This window comes from Netta rufina, assembly GCF_964035555.1.
Source record: "Netta rufina genome assembly, chromosome: 3".
Lineage (NCBI taxonomy): Eukaryota > Metazoa > Chordata > Aves > Anseriformes > Anatidae > Netta > Netta rufina.
This window is the reverse complement of record NC_140125.1, coordinates 117,999,894-118,018,208: the sequence shown is the minus strand read 5'-3', so window position 1 is coordinate 118,018,208 and position 18,315 is coordinate 117,999,894. Positions and strand designations below refer to the sequence as shown.

The window sequence follows — 18,315 nt, the reverse complement described above, 5'->3', positions numbered from 1 at the left end:
GATGCTCTCTTGTCTTTTGTCCCCTGGTTTAAGGGTTCTGACAGCCCTGCAAATTTTTGTCATCTATTTACTCAAGGGTAGGACTGTGTCTGACAAATTTTGGAAACCCATTTCCTGTATTTTCATGAACACCTTGATGGTACTGGTGTCTTCTGAATCCTTTTCAAGTCTTTCATCCCCACTTTTTTTTTTTTTTTTTTTTTTTTTTTTCCTGCCAGGTACAAGAGCCTCTGTTACCACAGGACATGTTGTCAGTGGAACGGAGCCCTTCTGTGGGAGGTTCAGCATTCGCAGATCAAGCCAGCTGGTGATAACTTCCCCATCAACCCTAACAAGATATGATCTTACTGAATACACACACGTAAGTGGCTGCTCTAGCTGAGTCGATTGTACTGGGGAGTGAATACTCAGAGCCAACTCAGGATTGTAAAATCATCCTGTCTATTTAGATTTCCCCCAGAACTGCAGAAGACCGTGTCTTTGGGCTGTGCTTGTAGACAGAGCAGTGTCTTTGGTTGACTGGGAGAACAATTTGAGGTCCCCGATACATGGATATTGCTTAATACATCTGTCTGGCCTCTGCTCCTGGGGATGCAGCCCCTGCAGAGAGAGAAAGGAAAAAGTGGGATGGTGTTAAGAGAGGATGGAAGATGTGAGAATAGCCAATTCTTGACAGAATCAACTTCCCCAAAACAAAACAACCACAAACCCACCTTGATATCTGGGGGTCTGCTCTGGATCACTTTTTTTTGCCTGTTTTCTACATCTGCTCTTAATACGATTATGTTTATGATTTCAACCCTTTCTGTCACCCCTTTCTTACCAGCTGGGGGAAAGTGAATAGTTGGGGATTGACAGAAAAGAGGAAGGAAACCTCCCAAAGTCCTTCCAGACTCCTTCCATCTCTCCTTCATAAAGCTCTTTTACTCTTATTTCCCTACCTGACACCCATCTCAAATTTTTTATCTCACCAGCTCCTTCAGTCTGCTTTCCTCACCCTCAGCTACTTGAATTCCCCGTTGACATTTCCCAGCTATCCCATGCCCCCAAATCTCACTGAAGCCTGAGGAGTCTGAGGCTATGTGGTGACACAAAGGCCACCTGGGTGCCAGTGCCCTGTCTCCTCTGGGGCAATCTGTCCTTAGGGAGTGGGCTTTAGTGCTCACCTTGAACAAAATGCTTCCCTACTAATGTAAACCAGGATTCAATCATGATACAATCTCTTCTGCAGACATTATAAATACAAATTTATGTTTTTTTTTTTGTTTGTTTGTTTGTTTTTCAGGTGTGTTTTGCACATAAAGGTCATATGAGCCGCATCTTTCATGTCTCAGTGTCCTACAGCAATGTTTCTTTATGTTCAGTGAAGAGGAATCTCACTTGCCTATGGGATTTCAATGAAACCGACCACAAAAGGTATCCACACACTTACAGTACAGAGATGACATCGTAAGGAGGTGTACTAGGAAAACAGGGAGCAGCAAATTCTTATTTGTCTAGGTATAAATTGTCAATAGGGGTAAGCTGACACACGCTGTGTCCTTGCACAGACATGCCTGGAATGTGCTTACATAGTTTTTGAGGACTTTTAGAGTAGATTTGCATGTTCCTTGTTACATAAACTATTTCACCACAGTAATGCACACTGGCTGGAGAGTTTGTTCTGTCTTTAGTAAGCCCCCAGAAAGTTCCTGAAGATTTTAAATTCCTGGCTTCTTTGGCAACACTCAAAGGATTTCTGGCAGTAAAACAAAAACATGATTTTTTTTTTTTTTTTTCCTCCAGGGATCTCACAAAAACATTATCAAGGCTTGGAAAGTTGGTGTAGTTTTTGATTTTTGTTTCACCTAGAACATATGGGTGAGAAACATTACTGGTGGGAAATGTTGGTGATGTGAAGTTACAGGCAGGAAGATTTTTTTTAAAAAAAACAACCAACCAAACACAACCAAACAAAAAACAACCCTGCACATATGCTTACACGCACAAAAACAAACAAACAAACAAACAAAAAACCCACAGCAATCTGAAGAATTTTAGAAAGTGAAGTTGGAAGCCTGGGTTCTATGTAAGGTTTGTGAGGAGTGTGTGTGCCTCTGAAAAGGAGGAGGGGGCTTGGTGTGATGTTACTACATGATGGAGAGAGCTGGGGGCATTGAGCAGTTGTCTGGAACTCCAAAAGGATCTGAACTCTGGATTAACCTCTGTTGAGGTCACTGATGCTGTGGCTGTGCTTTTACCAAAAATAGAGCAGTAGTAGTCATTCCCACATGCAGACTCGTGGTGCAGGAGGATGCTTAAGTAGATATCTAAAGGTTTATTTCTGTGGGGCATCCAACCGAGACTTGTAGAGAGTGACCACAGGCCACTGAGTGAACGTGTTGTGTATGGGTAATAACAGCAGCACCCGAGGTCATCTGAAAGCTTCACAAAGCACCTCTGAATTCAGTTACTGTAACTACCCCGCAGCAAAACAGGGATTGCACAACCTTGTTGTCTTCTAGCTGGATGTTCACCTGCACCGACGTCTGGAGGGGATGTGTGAATCACTCCACGCTACTCCAGGACCTCCCTGCCACCTCCCCGGTGTTTGTGCATCAGATTGACTTGCTGAGTCCTACGCTGCAAAAGGAAACCCCTGGGTCATTTTACCTCGATGAAGTCATCATCACAGACAGAGCTGTAACTGGTAAAAGAGTCAGTTTTAAAATTCTTGTTAATATTGTTGTCTTTTCAGGTTCTTCCCTGCTAAGCTTTAATGATGGGTCCAGTTAAAATTATTCCAAAGGGGAAGGGTGTTTCATAACAGACACAACAATCTCCTTTATTTCCTTTGACTGACGTTTTTTTTTTTGTTTTGTGTGTGAAAACAATCAAGAAGTAATTGCCAAACATCAGCCTTCTTGGTGTCTTTGAAAATGTGTTTCTATAAATGTAACTCTTGAATGCTCTTCCCCTGCCAAAAAACAAAAATGTCAACCACAAAAAAAAAAAAAAAGAAAGAAAAAGAAAAAAGTTAGATATGTTTCCAGCTCTGAAATGGAAATAACCTATACATACTAACATCTGTTCTCCTGTATCTGATGAATGCTTGTACTCTTTCTCTTTCAGTTTCTCAGAGGGATCCCAAGCCACCTTGGCTAGGTGGGAGGATAATAGAAGCAGTGACTGTGGTGGGATCTTCTCCCACTTACAATGTGTCCTGGCTGGCCTCTGGCTGTGGTGCCAGTTTGCCCCTTCTCTCCCTAAGGTAGGGAGCGTGACATTATCTCATGCCTTATAATTATCTCTTCACGTTCCTGCTGATGCGTCTGGAGCTTGTTGTCTTCTCAGACAGAACATAAGAGTCATGAGTCTTGTCCTGCTTAGCAATCCATGTGCTTTCTTTGGAGTTTTCTCCTCTAGGCATCTCAGATGACCTATGTTCAGGCTGTGGTCAGGCTGCTGCAGATTGCCCATATAGCTGTATTCAGTAGATGGCATTCAGCTCTTTATTAGGATACCAGATTTTGGTCTCAGCATGTTCTGGATGCTCTGAGCTGTGTCGATCATGTAGAAGCAGCACCCCTTCAGAAAGTGAACCTCAGTCTGCTATAACTTAAGTTGGTTTCTTACTATGTGGTGTCTCCTTCTTCAAGTAGAAACAAAGCAATGTGTCATTAGTTCTGACCGCTCTGAAGACAGCTAAATTCTTCTGTTAGAGGTGGTTTAGATTGGAGGTAAATTAGGCTCTAAGGTCTCATTCTCAGAACAGCAAAATCTTTGCACTGCCTGGTGAAATCCATGGCTTTGGTGAATTCATCCTTCTTCCCTTGGGGTTCACAAACGTGGTCCCAGTTCTCACAAAGGAAATGGCCAACATGATGCAGTTTGTTTTGCCAACATGTTATCTGCTCAGCAGCACTTCAGACCATTGTCCTGCAGAGCACAAATCTAAGACATCATTTGATAAACGTTAAACCACATTAAGACCTAGGTATTTTGTAGAGGTCAATTTAGAGAGCCAGCACAGCATAGAAGGATTTGACTTGAAGTGTCACCTTGAAAAGCGCATTTAATTGCCAGAGTCAGATGCAACTGATGTGGTATTTTAGCATGAAACCACCAATAGTGAAGACAAGGATGAGAATAAAGGGAGATATCTGTGAGTTTTGTGTATAAACAGAGGTTTAATCAAGAAAGGGGAGATATTTTTACATCTGTGTGTAGCCTTAAGACTGGCATTAGAATGCTACATACAGCACTGATGAGCACATCTTTTTTTCAAAGGGTTTTAGAAAATCTGGGAAAGAAAGCCATAAGCATGATTATAGAACTGAAGAAAATGCCTGGGAGGAAAAGGTGTAGGAAGCTCAATCTGTTCCGTTTATCAAAAAAGAGGATTAAGAGATAAATTGATTATAGTACCTCTCATCAGGAAAAAGTGCTTGGCACTGCTGGGTGTTTGCATCTCAGAGGAAGATGTAAGAGAAATCAGTGTGATGTTGGAACCAGGTAGACTCAAAACATAAATGATCACAAGCTTTAAAAGTGTGTGGGCTGCACACTTTTTTTGGATATATTCAAAACAAAACTGGCTCTTTCTCTTAACTGAGTGCATGCTGTGCTTTGTTTTAACACAAATTTGTGTGATCGGGGCAGGAATATTAGCTATCCGTGAAGTTCATACTGCCTGTAGGTCAGATAAGAAGGCTCAGTGTTTTTTGGTTTGGATTTGCGAATTTTGCTGTGCAGAAGTCGTGGCTGGACTGAGACTTTAGCTGTTAACCAGACTCTTAACCACATGGTGGCATCATTGTACCACAGACCATCGCTTTTCTTTTGGAAAAAAAACCATAGTGGCAAGGGAGAGAATATTTTAAATTTTAGAAATTAGGCTTTGGATGAGCTCTGATATGAGATATTTGCTTGTGTTCCTTGCTATTATTTGGGGATGCTAAAATTTTGATTGAATCTCTCTGCATTGAATTGATCCACAGAAATGCCTGTTGTGGGACAGGATTCAGTTGTACTTGGTGCTTTTTTTTGATTTTTTTTTTTTTTTTTCCCTATCATAGGTAAAAAAGGTGGTTTTCATCATTTTCTATTGTATGCAATACTTGCATCATGGGAATATAAACTGAGAGTATCCAAGCCTATTACAGCTACAAATGTGCTTTCCTTAGGTCATTCAAGAGTTATGCACACATCAGGTGACCCTCTTCTGCTGGTGGCACAGAGGTGTCACAAGTGGGGGTCCTGACTGCTCTTGTTTTACTGTGGTCTCTCTGTCACACAGAGGTGCTTTGCTTTGCGAGGGCTCTGAGGAGGTTGGCTATCTCTACGTCTCCACAGAGGATGTGAGAGTCAGTGTCATTACTCAGAGGCTGCAAAAGTCATCTCCACCTATTGGAGGGACCTTCCGCATCCACTTGGCTGGCACGGTGATTTCAGGTAATATATGATGTGAGTACAGGTCCTGGATTCCTTTTGCAGCAAGCCAAGTGAAGATGAGAGAACAAACAAGCCTTGGAAATGCTCAGGGTATAGATTGGCAGGTTAAATGCATTGTGGTAGTTGCATCTTTGCAACCTGATGTCCTCCAAGAGAGGAGTTAAAGATTATATGGAGGGCAGTATTTCTAGATATTAGCCACGGGATTGTTCCAAAATGCACACATCCTCTAGAAAATACCTTAACGTGATATATCTTTGGATCAGTCTGAACAGGGATTTTACATCCCAAGGTTTCCTTGCTCTGTTTCTACAGCACATATACTTCTTGTCCTCTTTATGACAGTGCTGGTATTTCCCCAAGCCACAACTTTTCTCCATTGCCAGAAACTTTGCAAATTTTCAATGAATAATTCTCCCCTGGGGTTTCCTCCTGCATTCATTAACTCTTGCCTGCAAGCAAGACCCTTGCGGTTTACCAGGAAATTCATCTTCTGCTGGGGTTACCAGGATTGATATTTGCTTTGAAGATACCAAAAAACTTTCATGTGTACAATTGCTTGACTAGAATTTTCACCCTTTAGACATGCTAGGTTTTCTTGTGAAGAGTCTTGGAACGAAAACGAGCAGGTTAATCTGAGCAAGGCCAACAATAAAGCTCTTGACTGAGGAAATGGTGATTCAGCTAAAAAGTTAAATCACAGAATAAGAAAATGCAACCTGAGAATATTCATGAAGTTCCTAGATTAAATAGTGCAGGTCTTTTTGACATTTGAGATCCAGCAAACTTCCCCCTACTGCTTTTTTGTAGTCAGAGGTTTGAACCATCCCATTCTTGTACTAAAAATGAAACATCTTTCTTTTCTATGAGCTGGAGGATGTGCTCTCAAAGGGATGATGGTATCCACGGCTTTATGATGTCTTTTGCAGGTGTCTCTGTGCACATCTCCTCCCACCATCTCCGCAAGCTTCTGCAAGACAACACAGATAACTCTACAGCCCCATACTTCAAAGCCAGTGACTTTGTTGTGACCAAAGACTCAAACTCTTGTTATGAAAGCATTTGGACACTCACTTGGAAAAGAAAAACTGGGGACTTGCCCAATGTTATCAGTGTACAGTAATTTCTTTTACTAACGTCCATTTTAAACCCCATTCAATGTCTTTGGCCACAGCTGATTCATTCTCTTGGTGTTTTTTTTTTTTTTACGTGAGCACCTGTGGTAGCTTAAGCAACAGCAGCTTAACTCCAGATTAGATGATTAAAAAAACAATTGTAGTAACAGGAGGAGAAATTGGCTCTTCAAAATCATGAGGCAAGAAAGCAATTTCCGTGTTTTGTTGCAGTTCTGCACAATAAGGAATGTTATACAGAAATGAAAACTATTATAATCACAATAATATTTCAGTACCATATCTGAAGCTCAGTAAAGGTTTGTGATATCATTTCCAGAAAGGTCTTTTATTTTCTTTTTTCTTTTTTTCTTTTTTTTTTTTTTTTTCCCCTGGGAACTTTTCTAATCATATTGGGTTCATATCAGGTTCTCATAAGTCTCAAATGAAGGTCCAGTTCACATTCTCCCATCTCAAGATTTATCATGTTTAAGTTTGTGTCAGGTAGAATGGCCTGTTTTGAATAAAGACTCAAATTAAGTTCCTCTTCCCCCCAAAAGAAACCCTATTTCTTTGTATATCCATCTTCTACAAATGTTAAATTATCTTCAAAGAAGCAACAAGGTTCTGTGCTCAAGACTATGGCTTGGTGGATGACAAGGAAAAGCTTGAGCATCTTTAGGAGTAGTACAGGCCCTTGTTTCACCCAAAGTCATGTCTTTGAGAAGCAGATGTTAAAACACATTTCAAAGCCAAATTTCAAATGATTTTATTGACTTAGAAACATATTTGTAAATCTGGTTCCTGCTTCTCTTTACCTCCAGTTTCTAGCTTGCAAGGTGGGGATGGGAACAGAGAGGTGTTTTGAGGACTTGAGTAATGAAAACTCAAACCTGGAGACAAGAGTCAAGCTTGAGAAGAGGTTTCCAGGAGTTATTTGCCACCTTGTAGTGACTCTGTATGAACTTTGGGGGAATGGTTTTAAACTCAAATCACAGGATGGGGGAGTGATAAACTAATTGGTTTTCTTTGCCAGGTCTCTGCTGAAAACCTCACTGGCCTGAAGCCAACTATTTCTAGTCGTGTGATTTATGATGGGGGTGTGTTTATTGGGCCGATTTTTGGGGACATGCTTGCTACTTTCAATAACAAAACACAGGTGAGTTAATGTGCTGTCATACTTACTACTGATTCACGCAAGTCCTGTAGATCCAGGAGTCTAACTGGTATTCAGGGGCCCACTTCTGCTGCTAAATGCTTTCAGAAATCTGTTCTGTGCTTTGCCATAAACCAGTCAGATCCGTTGGTCTTTGTGGATCTCGATTCTTCATGCGTGAAAGAAACAAGGAAGGCTTCCTGGCTGAACAAGTTTGCTGGACAGACAAATGTTGCAGACCAGCATGCCCTGCTGAATTTGCCTCCAGCAAAGTCTGCGGGGTGCTGTACTGATAACAGTGCAATGCTGGATGTGCTCAAGTGCTCAAAGCCCAGCTGTAGGGCTTCAGCAGCAGCTGGGGCTAGGTCATCCTGCCTTTTTTTTTTTTTTTTTTTTTTTTTTTTTTTTTTTTTTTCCCCCTCCTGGAGACAGCATGTTTTTATTTGTAAGCATTTGTGTCATGGGTGTCAGGATATCCTGGCAACACCAGGACAACTTCTGTGAGAAGGAAAAGTAGGGCTCTCCTTTGCCTTATGCTTTGCCGGTTTAGTCTTCTGAGAAGGGAGTTGATGTCAGAGATCAAAGTCATGGCCCAGCTGTTGTGTTTTAGCATGAGCAATGAGGAATTAAAAATTGAGGGCTACATGCTGAATAGATGCAATCTGGGAAAAGTTATAATCAGTCTTGCAAGGTGCTTTAAAACATAATAAACTTCTTTCCAAAGTGAGGTGGAAATAAATGGTGTATGGCAAGTAGGATCTTCAATGGGCAACTAGGAGAAGAGGAGTGGTGAAGAGTTGTAGGTCTCAGAGAGATGGGAGATAAGATCCCGCAGACACTGAGAAAGGTTGGGGATACAGCTTCTAACACTGTGCTCTGCTTTGTCTAAATGAGTCCTAGCAAGCTTTGTAATGAAATTTGTAATGAGACTTCAGTAGGATAAATTGCTGTCTGATGATGATGTGTGCTGGTGCAGTCAGGCTGTTTTCTGTAGCTGAAGCAATGTTGGGCTGTCTGCCAGGTAGATGTGGCTTTGGAAAACACCTCCTTCACTGCTTTAGGGGTAACCTTTCTCTCTATTTCCAGGTGGTGGTGGTGGTGAATGATGTCCCTGCAACCTGTTCTGGTTTGTGCTCTTTCCAGTTCAGCCAGGAAATGACACCCTTAGTCAGTGATGTGGAGTATTCATCAGGTAACGGGGTTTTGTGTCTGCACAAATTGGGAGAAACATGTCTCTGTGAAAAAGGTCGGTTGATTGTTGATGACTTTGTGTGTTCTTTTAAAAAGCTCTGATTTTAGGGAAACTGCATTTTATAAAGTAAAGATCAGTTTGGGTCTTAGAGCATATGTAGTGCAAATATGGTTTTGCACAGGCAAGAGGATGGTAGAAGCACAAATTTGAGAGAAATAGTGGTAGGCTTGGTGCTTAACAGAGCAAAAGGTGGCTTGGTTCAAATTATTTTTAATTAAAAGTTAAGAAAAAGGTAGTAGCTGGGCAGGAACAAACAGAAATAGGCATTATGGGGGTCAATGAGAAGATCATCAGTGTTCTAGTTTCCAGGATGTGCCGATGAAGATGCTAAAAACTCTTAACTGTTGGTTAAAAGTAAATCTTGTGCATCGATACTCAAAAATTCATGAATCATTTTTTTGATTTTATTCCTTCAGATGACGGATCTCAGGCCACAGTAGTTATCAGGGGTGCTGGCTTCACTGAGCAGAACACTACCCTGCAGGTAGAGGTGAACAACACAACCTGCCACATCGTAACTTTGAATCGAACTGAAGTTGTCTGCAATATGGAGAGGCTGCCAGTTGGAGTCTACCTTTTGACATTGCTAGTGAGACCTTATGGCTTCGCACTCAATGCCAGCACAGGAGAAGGCATCTTCCTGAGAGTTCAGCCCAAGCTGGTAGCTATTGAGCCTCCTAGAGCTTCGGAGATTGGTAGGTCTGAACTCCAGAAAGGCTCTATTGGATGTCTGCTTTCTGTGTCTTGCTTTTTAACAGCTTTGGTTCTCCTGCTTCCATAACCAAGGTCTTAATCTGACATAAATAACATAGCTGGGGATATTTTGTGTACCACAAAGTACTGAGGCAAGGTTTTGTTGTTATTATTTTATTTTTATTATTTTTTAATATAAAGACTGTCAGTCTTTGGTTCTTTGTGGGGGCAACCAACTCCTCTCTTAGTAGTTTCATTTAGAAATAGTAAAATTAAATGCAGGTATATTCATTCCAGCAATTCAGAAGGTGTTTTGTGGCTTGTCTTCCTATGTCCATTTGACACATGGATTGGTAGCATTTGGATTCATCTTGCCTAATTATGAAATGGCTAAACTTTGGTTAATCTCAGGTGATTGAGGTGATTCTATTCTATTCTGAGTGATAAAATGGAAAACTCATCTGTGTTTAGATGGTTAGATGGCCTCCTTGGAGTGGCTGGAAGGAGGGAACTATGATCTGTGAACCTGTGTGGACCTTGGGGTGGACTTGGAAGAATGTATGAATTCCTAAACTGAAAATCAAGATCTCCTCTCTTCCTGTTGTGGTGTATAGAAAGAAAACTATCCTAGTCCTTTTCTTTCCTGTTTTTTTTTTTTCCCTAACGAAAGTCATATGCTGCATAAGGTTGAGACTCATTCTAATTCATATGAAGAAAAAAAATGGGAAAAAAACAATGACAAGTTTTAGTGCTTGGGTCTTGCTTCTCATTTTGTTCCCTGACAATCCAGCTCTTCTCCCAATTACAGTGATCTGTCACTCATTAAAAAGAAAGCAAGTATAATGCTATCTTACATTACATATGCCTTGAACATTTTTAATTGGAAAGAATTACAGCTTCCATCTGTGTTTTTAATTTCTTCCATTTAAAATACCTCTCTTCAATCTTATCGTAAAGTGCACATATGCAGTATTTCATTGCATATGGATATGTGTAGATATCAAAACTTAAGAGCATTAGTCTTTACACAACATGCATGAATTTTGTACTCTAAATCTGAGGCTCCTTATCTGACAACTATCACATAAGCCGAGTGGATTCAGTTTTGAGTTCTTCCTTGTTTCTGGTCCTGCAAACTTAATGGTACAGGGCAGGAGACAAGAAGCAGCTTGTACTTTGCTGCATCAGGTCATTCTTGTCAAAATATCACTGGTCTCAGAGGTGCCATGCTGGGAGTTCACCATGACCTAACTTTCTGTAAGTGTGGGATGACTTTCCAAAGATACTACTGTGCTCCCAAGAACAGAATGAGCTTTCTGTTAGCATACCTGATTGCTGTTTACCCACTTTTGCTGCCAGTTAGAGGAATTCTGGATGATACTTCTAGACTTCTCTGGTAGTTTTCAGAATTAGGAGGAAATGATGTTTTGAGGAAAACATACCAAGAAATCTGCCACTAATATTATAGTCTTTCCTATAGAAGTTTATTTGTATCATTCATGAAAAGCATCATAAAAGCTCAGTAGTTATAATATGGCCCTGATAACACATGCACATTGAGTGACTGCAATAATGAAATCCCTGTCTGAGCAGCCTGTCTGTCCTGCCATAGTGCTAAAACTCTGCCTTATTGAAGCGAGAATGTCCTTGGCACTCAGAGCAAGCAGCTGTAAGTTTTGAGGAATTTTTCTTACTTTTTAATTTTTTCTTTCTTCTGAACCACATCAAAGGACCAAGTCCAGGTTAGAATTTCCATTAATGTCTGTTACTTTTCTCTTTTCTATTCCTCTTTGAAATGTTCTGCTCGCTTGAAAAAGCAGAGGGGCCGCCTTGGCTATTTGCTGGAATTGGCCACTGCAGAAAGGCCAAGTGCAAGCCTAACTTGTGCTGGGTGTGATCTTGCATGTGACTGAGGATGCTTAGCTCTGGCTGGCACAAATGAGAACCAAGGTTGCTCAGCGCTTCACAGAATTGAGCCCCCTGACTTTGCTCACAACTCTGCTAAGACTCAAGCCCTGCCAAGTCCCCTGTCTAACCTAAGTTTCCTAGACACATGCTACAGGCTTTTTTGACAGCGGGGTGCTTGGCAGCTATTTGAACTGTGAAAGCACCTGCTGTGTTAAGCTCATTTTTCATTCTTAGTGCTTCTTCCTTCCTTCCTTATTTCATTCTTGAGCTGGGGATCTTTCTAAGGGGGAGATCACAGACCAGACCTTGCTGGCTTAAATAAGTATGTCATTAAAAAATAAACTGAGAAACAAACCTAGTCCACTGGTATCATGGACAAGAATTCAAATTGGATTTGAAAACAAGAAGGATCTTGGGTGAAAGAGGAAGCCAGGGCATAGCAAAGTGGAAGCGGATCATCATCAGATCAGGCAGTAGACATTACTTGCTTTTGTAGTCTGCTACTCATAAAGAATATTTTGCATGTCAGAAAGGCCATTCCACATCTTTAATGTAACAGAATAATTGGTTTTGTAGGAGGACTGAGAGTGGCTCTCAGGGGGACTGGTCTGGAAGGGGTAAACCTGGTGTTGTTTGGATCTCAGCCTTGCCCAATTTTGGACAATGCCAGAAATTCAACAAGAATTGAATGTAAAGTTCCCTCTCGGGTAAGAAACCACATATTTTTGGCTACAGTCAGCTGTATGGGGAGAGCTTACAGGCCTTACTATATTGTCCTGGCCTGAGCTACACTTGTGAAAGGGCAAATGGTAGTCTACCAGCCAAGTTTAGGCTACAGGATAGTTTAACCTGGACTCCACCTACAGTCTAAAGTCCAGTTTAGACCAGCATAATCAACAATAGATTGTTAGATTTTTGAAAATCAGTTTAACATGATTTAACATGATTTAACAGATTGCATGATCTCTAGCTAAACCTCACGCAAACACAAACGGGGCTTTTAACTCCAGGAAAACTGCATGCTGCCCCTTTCAGCTCAGTGTCTGCTAGCAGATTAAACATGCCTGGGAGAATTGCACTTACTCACATTGCTGAACACTCTACAGCCACAAGTCGTCCTGTTTATATCCGGACTTCCTCTGGACTTTATATGTGTGTCATGCAAAAACATGCCTAAGGATTTTTAGCAGCAGTGCTCACTGATGCAGGGCAAAATTACATGTAACCATTTAAGTGTAGAGATATAACAGTCAATGCCTATGACTTCAGCTATTGCAGATAGAGCAAATGAAAATCTGCATGGTCTGTGATTGTTTCGAGATTTATAATTCTCCACAGACGTGCCTTTAGAGACAAAAACACACACATTTGAGTCTAATGTATATGCAAATTTGGCAGTGCCATGTGCCTGACTTATTAAATGTGGGAGATGTTTGAATACATGAATATAAGAAATAACTATTTTTCTTGTATTGGTGCACTCTTATCCTTGATGTTTTCCTCACTTCTGTTTCCAGGGAGCAGAAGATGCTGCTGTCCACGTGACGCTAGTTTCTGGGTACCAATCAACAACAGTCACCAACTTGTTCCAGTATGACCCTTCCTTAAACCCTACTGTTGTATCACTGAGCAGGAACCAAAGTGGCGTAGCAGGTGAAAAGTGCTTAAGTGCAAGTGGATGTGTATGGGACATCATCTGCAGAACTGCTGTTATTGCTGACGGTGGTGGGACTGAAGAAATTGAGGTCCATGGGGTTTGGTGATGTTATGCTGTTTTTTGTTGTTTTCTTTTGTCATCTGGAGCTCAATCTGGCTACTGCCGTTAAAGATAACAAAAAACGTTTCTATAAATACATCAACACAAAAAGGAAGACTAAGGAGAATCTCCATCCTTTACTGGATGCGGGCGGAAATTTAGTTACAAGAGATGAGGAAAAGGCGGAGGTGCTCAATGCCTTCTTTGCCTCAGTCTTTAGCGGCAATACCAGTTGTTCTCTGGATACTCAGTACCCTGAGCTGGTGGAAGGGGATGGGGAGCAGGATGTGGCCCTCACTATCCATGAAGAACTGGTTGGTGACCTGCTACAGCACTTGGCTGTGCACAAGTCGATGGGGCTGGATGGGATCCACTGAGAGAACTGGCAGAGGAGCTGGCCAAGCCACTGTCCATCATTTATCAGCAGTCCTGGCGATCGGGGGAGGTCCCAGTTGACTGGCGGCTAGCAAATGTGACGCCCATCTACAAGAAGGGCCGGAGGGCAGACCCGGGAAACTACAGGCCTGTCAGTTTGACCTCAGTGCCAGGGAAGCTCATGGAGCAGATCCTCCTGAGAGTCATCACGCAGCAGTTGCAGGGCAAGCAGGCGATCAGGCCCAGTCAGCATGGGTTTATGAAAGGCAGATCCTGCTTGACGAACCTGATCTCCTTCTATGACAAAGTGACGCACTGGGTGGATGAGGGAAAGGCTGTGGATGTGGTCTACCTTGACTTCAGCAAGGCTTTTGACACCGTCTCCCACAGCATTCTCCTCAAGAAACTGGCTGCTCGTGGCTTGGACTGGCGCACGCTTCGTTGGGTTAGAAACTGGCTGGATAGCCGGGCCCAAAGAGTCGTGGTGAATGGAGCCAAGTCCAGTTGGAGGCCAGTCACTAGTGGCATCCGCCAGGGCTCGGTGCTGGGGCCGGTCCTCTTTAATATCTTCATCGATGATCTGGATGAGGTGATTGAGTGCACCCTCAGTAAGTTCGCAGATGACACCAAGTTAGGTGCGTGTGTCGATCTGCTTGAGGGTAGGAAAGCTCTGCAGGAGGATCTGGACAGGCTGCACCGATGGGCTGAGGTCAACTGCATGAAGTTCAACAAGGCCAAGTGCCGGGTCCTGCACCTGGGGCGCAATAACCCCAAGCAGAGCTACAGGCTGGGAGATGAGTGGTTGGAGAGCTGCCCGGCAGAGAAGGACCTGGGAGTGATGGTTGATAGTCGGCTGAATATGAGCCAGCAGTGTACTCAGGTGGCCAAGAAGGCCAACGGCATCCTGGCTTGTATCAGGAACAGTGTGACCAGCAGGGCTAGGGAGGTGATCGTCCCCCTGTACTCAGCTCTGGTGAGGCCGCACCTCGAGTACTGTGTTCAGTTTTGGGCTCCTCACTACAAGAAGGACATGGAGGTGCTTGAGCGGGTGCAGAGAAGGGCGACAAAGCTGGTGAGGGGCCTGGAGAACAAGTCCTATGAGGAGCGGCTGAGGGAGCTGGGCTTGTTCAGCCTGGAGAAGAGGAGGCTCAGGGACGACCTTATCGCTCTCTATAGGTACCTTAAAGGAGGCTGTAGCGAGGTGGGGGTTGGTCTGTTCTTCCACGTGCCTGGTGACAGGACGAGGGGGAATGGGCTTAAGTTGAGCCAGGGGAGTTTTAGGTTGGATGTTAGGAAGAACTTCTTTACTGAAAGGGTTGTGAGGCATTGGAACAGGCTGCCCAGGGAAGTGGTGGAGTCACCATCCCTGGAAGTCTTCAAAAGACGTTTAGATGTAGAGCTTGGGGATATGGTTTAGTGGGGACTGCTAGCGTTAGGTCAGAGGTTGGACTCGATGATCTTGAGGTCTCTTCCAACCTAGAAATTCTGTGATTCTTTTATCTTGTAGTCCTCGTGCCCCCTGCAGGTTCTGATCACACCTGGTTTCTTTTTTTTCTTTTTTTTTCTCTATCTTATATAAGAAAATGAGTTGCTTGCCTTAGCCCAGTATGAATCATGTCCGCAGAGTGTCAAGTACAGTATGTTGTTCCTTTAGAGTTTATACTTCTCTAACTTTTCTCTGAAACAATCCCACTCACTCATTCTTGGTAGCAGGTTCAGTGGCAGGAGAAATGAGCTTTGGAGAATGCACTTCTCCAGAGTCCCAAAGGGTGGGCTGTAGTCAGAGGGTGACATGCGTTTTAGATTGCTGAAAACAAAAGAGAGGCAGTGCTCATTTTGGTAGTTACTGTTTCCAAGCCAGTTTCCTTCTTTTTGACCTGGTGAACCATTACTTTTGAATATGAACATAGACTTCACAGGCTTTGCAGGGGCAAAATCCTGAGTAGACACCATGGAGTATTTAGCATTTCTGTCTTTTGAATAGCTTTATTTAGGGTTGCGATTCACATTGTGATTTCTATGTACCCTATTCCCCTCTTTCCAAGGATACACTCTGATTTTTTTTCTCTCTTTTTCCAACCTCGCCAGTACACATCTTAACAAAGCTCCCCCCAGCTCAGTGATGTGGCTAGAATTAGTGGGGATGTGAGGGGTGAGATGACTGTGCTGGTGATAAAGCGGGCTTCTTGCTGCACGCCTACTATTTCCATTTGTTTCCCCAGTGCCCTTGTCATTTCCTATTACTCCAGAATGCATAAATAAGAGAAAACGTCCTTTACCATTTGAATATTATTCAGGTACAATAGCACCAAGGGGAGATTTTTCTAGCTGCGGGCAGCCAAGGTGCAAGAAATTCCTCTATGTTATAGTGTCTCCTGAACGGTGGTGGGGCTGAGTTCAATCATCTATTCAGAACCTCCATGGCTTCAGCTTTTAATATAGTTTTTTCCTCCTATGTAATAAAAAGAATAAATAAATTACACCAATGCCTTCCAGGCATCTAGGATTAAGCTGACAATTGACCAAGAGTCCAAAGAGTTCGTGTTATTAATATATTCAGCTTCATAGGCTTTCAAACTTTTATTTTACTCTGTGCATGCTGAATTGAAATCTGTTGGTTTCCAGGTCTGCTTAGAGGATCTCTGAGCTGAGGGGAGCTTTGTAGAGACTCTCCTGCTTTGTGGAAAGGAAAAGTTTCTTGGAGGCTGCAGCGATTGTAACAGCTTTGGGGGCTGTGTTAGACTCAAATGACCCCGGCCTCTGCTTGGTGGATAAAATTGCTATTTGGATATGAGTCTCTGTTAAGGATGAGTTAACCCATAAAAATTCACTCTGTTTAGGACAAGGTGAGAGCATAAAACAGCAATAAGTCTAAGAGAATTAGTATAGAGATGTCTTCATCCACCGTGAGTGTAAAGAAAGTGCAAAGAAAGGTTTGAGCTAATTCCAGTTGAAATAGTTTCAGTTACTTACTTAGATTATTCTTTCAATATTCAAAGCTGAAGCAAAAGCATGGGAATTGTTGCTTCTAGAAACAGCCCAGTTCTCTGTGCTGTGCTTTACATGCTGTCAAGCTAAGCCAGATAAACAAAAACAACACAGCTGCTGCTCATTCTGCTTGATTTCTACATTTTTTTCTTTGCCCAACCCCTTTCCCAGGTGATAGGTTGAGTGCCAGGTGGGCCAGCTGTGGCCCACCAGAGAGCTCTTTCCCCCTGAGCTGCTCTTTGGGGTAAGTGCTTTATTTTTCCTTCAGCCAGGTGCATGCTTCTTTAGGTGGGTCAGAGTGCATGGGCTGATGTGTTTCGAAGTTGAGAGAGGTAAGCACATCTTTTTGAGGTAACAACTAGTAGGATGTTTTAGAGTAAAGCAAGCTATATAGTAAGTAGGTGCCTTTAATGCATGCATCTTTTCTTCAGGTGAGTAATTTTTAGAGCACGTTTATGGATAGGAAGATGATGCTACTTCGTGTTTGCTTTGTGGTTCTAGGTCTCTTATGATTTTTGCAGAATTATGAGGTTTACTGTGAACGTGACCTTGTGCATTTACCTGTATGTCAAATATTATCAAAGTTACACCCTTGGTGTTAAAGCAATGGAGCAGGGTTTAGGGAAAAGTTCACCCAAGTTCCCTGTGACAGTGAGTATCTGATAACAGCATTAGTAGGCACGTAAGGTGTAGTGTTTTTCAGGGCTAGGGACAGTTTCTCATATTTCTTGAGCTTTTTTTGTGTTGTTTTGCTGGTTGTAGAGTTTTTAGACCTTACAGCCTTCTAGATTTTAAGTGCTTGGAATTCCTTTAATAGAAGGATATTTAGAGAGGTTGCTGGCTAACTTGTTTTTGGGATGTTGTGGGGTACACCTCTGGTTTTGGGTTATGTTTTAAACCCTAGGTATATCAAGCCATTTGTGTAACTCTCCAGAGAATTCACAAAGAGCTTCAGTACATGCCACAAGGGGCTTGACCACATAGGTGTGGTATTACCTAGAGACTGAGCAGGGTCACCTTTTTCATCTGTGAAGGATAAGTCTGTGTTTATCCCTGCTGGGGCTGCTGTGCATTCATATCCTATTGGCATTTGTGGACCTGAGTTTTTTGTTTTTTTTTTTTTTTTTCCTTCTTTTTTTTTTTTTTTTTTTGGGCTCTGTGCTTGAGTCCTCTGCAAGGAACTGTGCTGTTTTTGTGTCCACCATGTATATGACCATCTCTTTTTGTTTCCTGTAGAAAGAAAATAAAATAAAAAAAAAAAATTTACCCCAAACACTGCTACAGGCTGGAAGATGAGTGGTTGGAAAGCTGCCTGGTAGAGAAGGAGCTGGGAGTGATGGTGGATAGTCGGCTGAATATGAGCCAGCAGTGTGCTCAGGTGGCCAAGAAGGCCAACAGCGTCCTGGCTTGTATAAGAAGCAGTGTGGCCAGCAGGTCTAGGGAAGTGATTGTCCCCCTGTACTCGGCTCTGGTGAGGCCACACCTTGAGTACCATGTTCAGTTTTGGGCCCCTCACTACAAGAAGGATATCAAGGTGCTTGAGTGAGTCTAGAGAAGGGCAACGAAGTTTGTGATGGGTCTGGAGAGCAAGTCTTACGAGGAGTGGCTGAGGTAGCTGGGGTTGTTCAGCCTGGAGAAGGCT

The 18,315-nt window shown here is 42.6% G+C and overlaps 1 protein-coding gene across 1 annotated transcript in view; it reads left to right on the top strand.

Moving 5' to 3' along the window:
• The window catches only part of PKHD1 (PKHD1 ciliary IPT domain containing fibrocystin/polyductin), a gene marked incomplete at both ends in the record, with an annotated part of 259,585 nt that overhangs the window by 22,106 nt on the left and 219,164 nt on the right, over positions 1 to 18,315 (top strand). Inside the window, 11 exon segments of the mRNA XM_084284494.1 lie at positions 219 to 361; positions 1,286 to 1,416; positions 2,505 to 2,689; positions 3,112 to 3,250; positions 5,279 to 5,433; positions 6,363 to 6,547; positions 7,582 to 7,704; positions 8,788 to 8,893; positions 9,370 to 9,648; positions 12,131 to 12,261; positions 13,072 to 13,207. Of these exon segments, the coding sequence (XP_084140620.1) occupies positions 219 to 361; positions 1,286 to 1,416; positions 2,505 to 2,689; positions 3,112 to 3,250; positions 5,279 to 5,433; positions 6,363 to 6,547; positions 7,582 to 7,704; positions 8,788 to 8,893; positions 9,370 to 9,648; positions 12,131 to 12,261; positions 13,072 to 13,207 (1,713 nt within the window).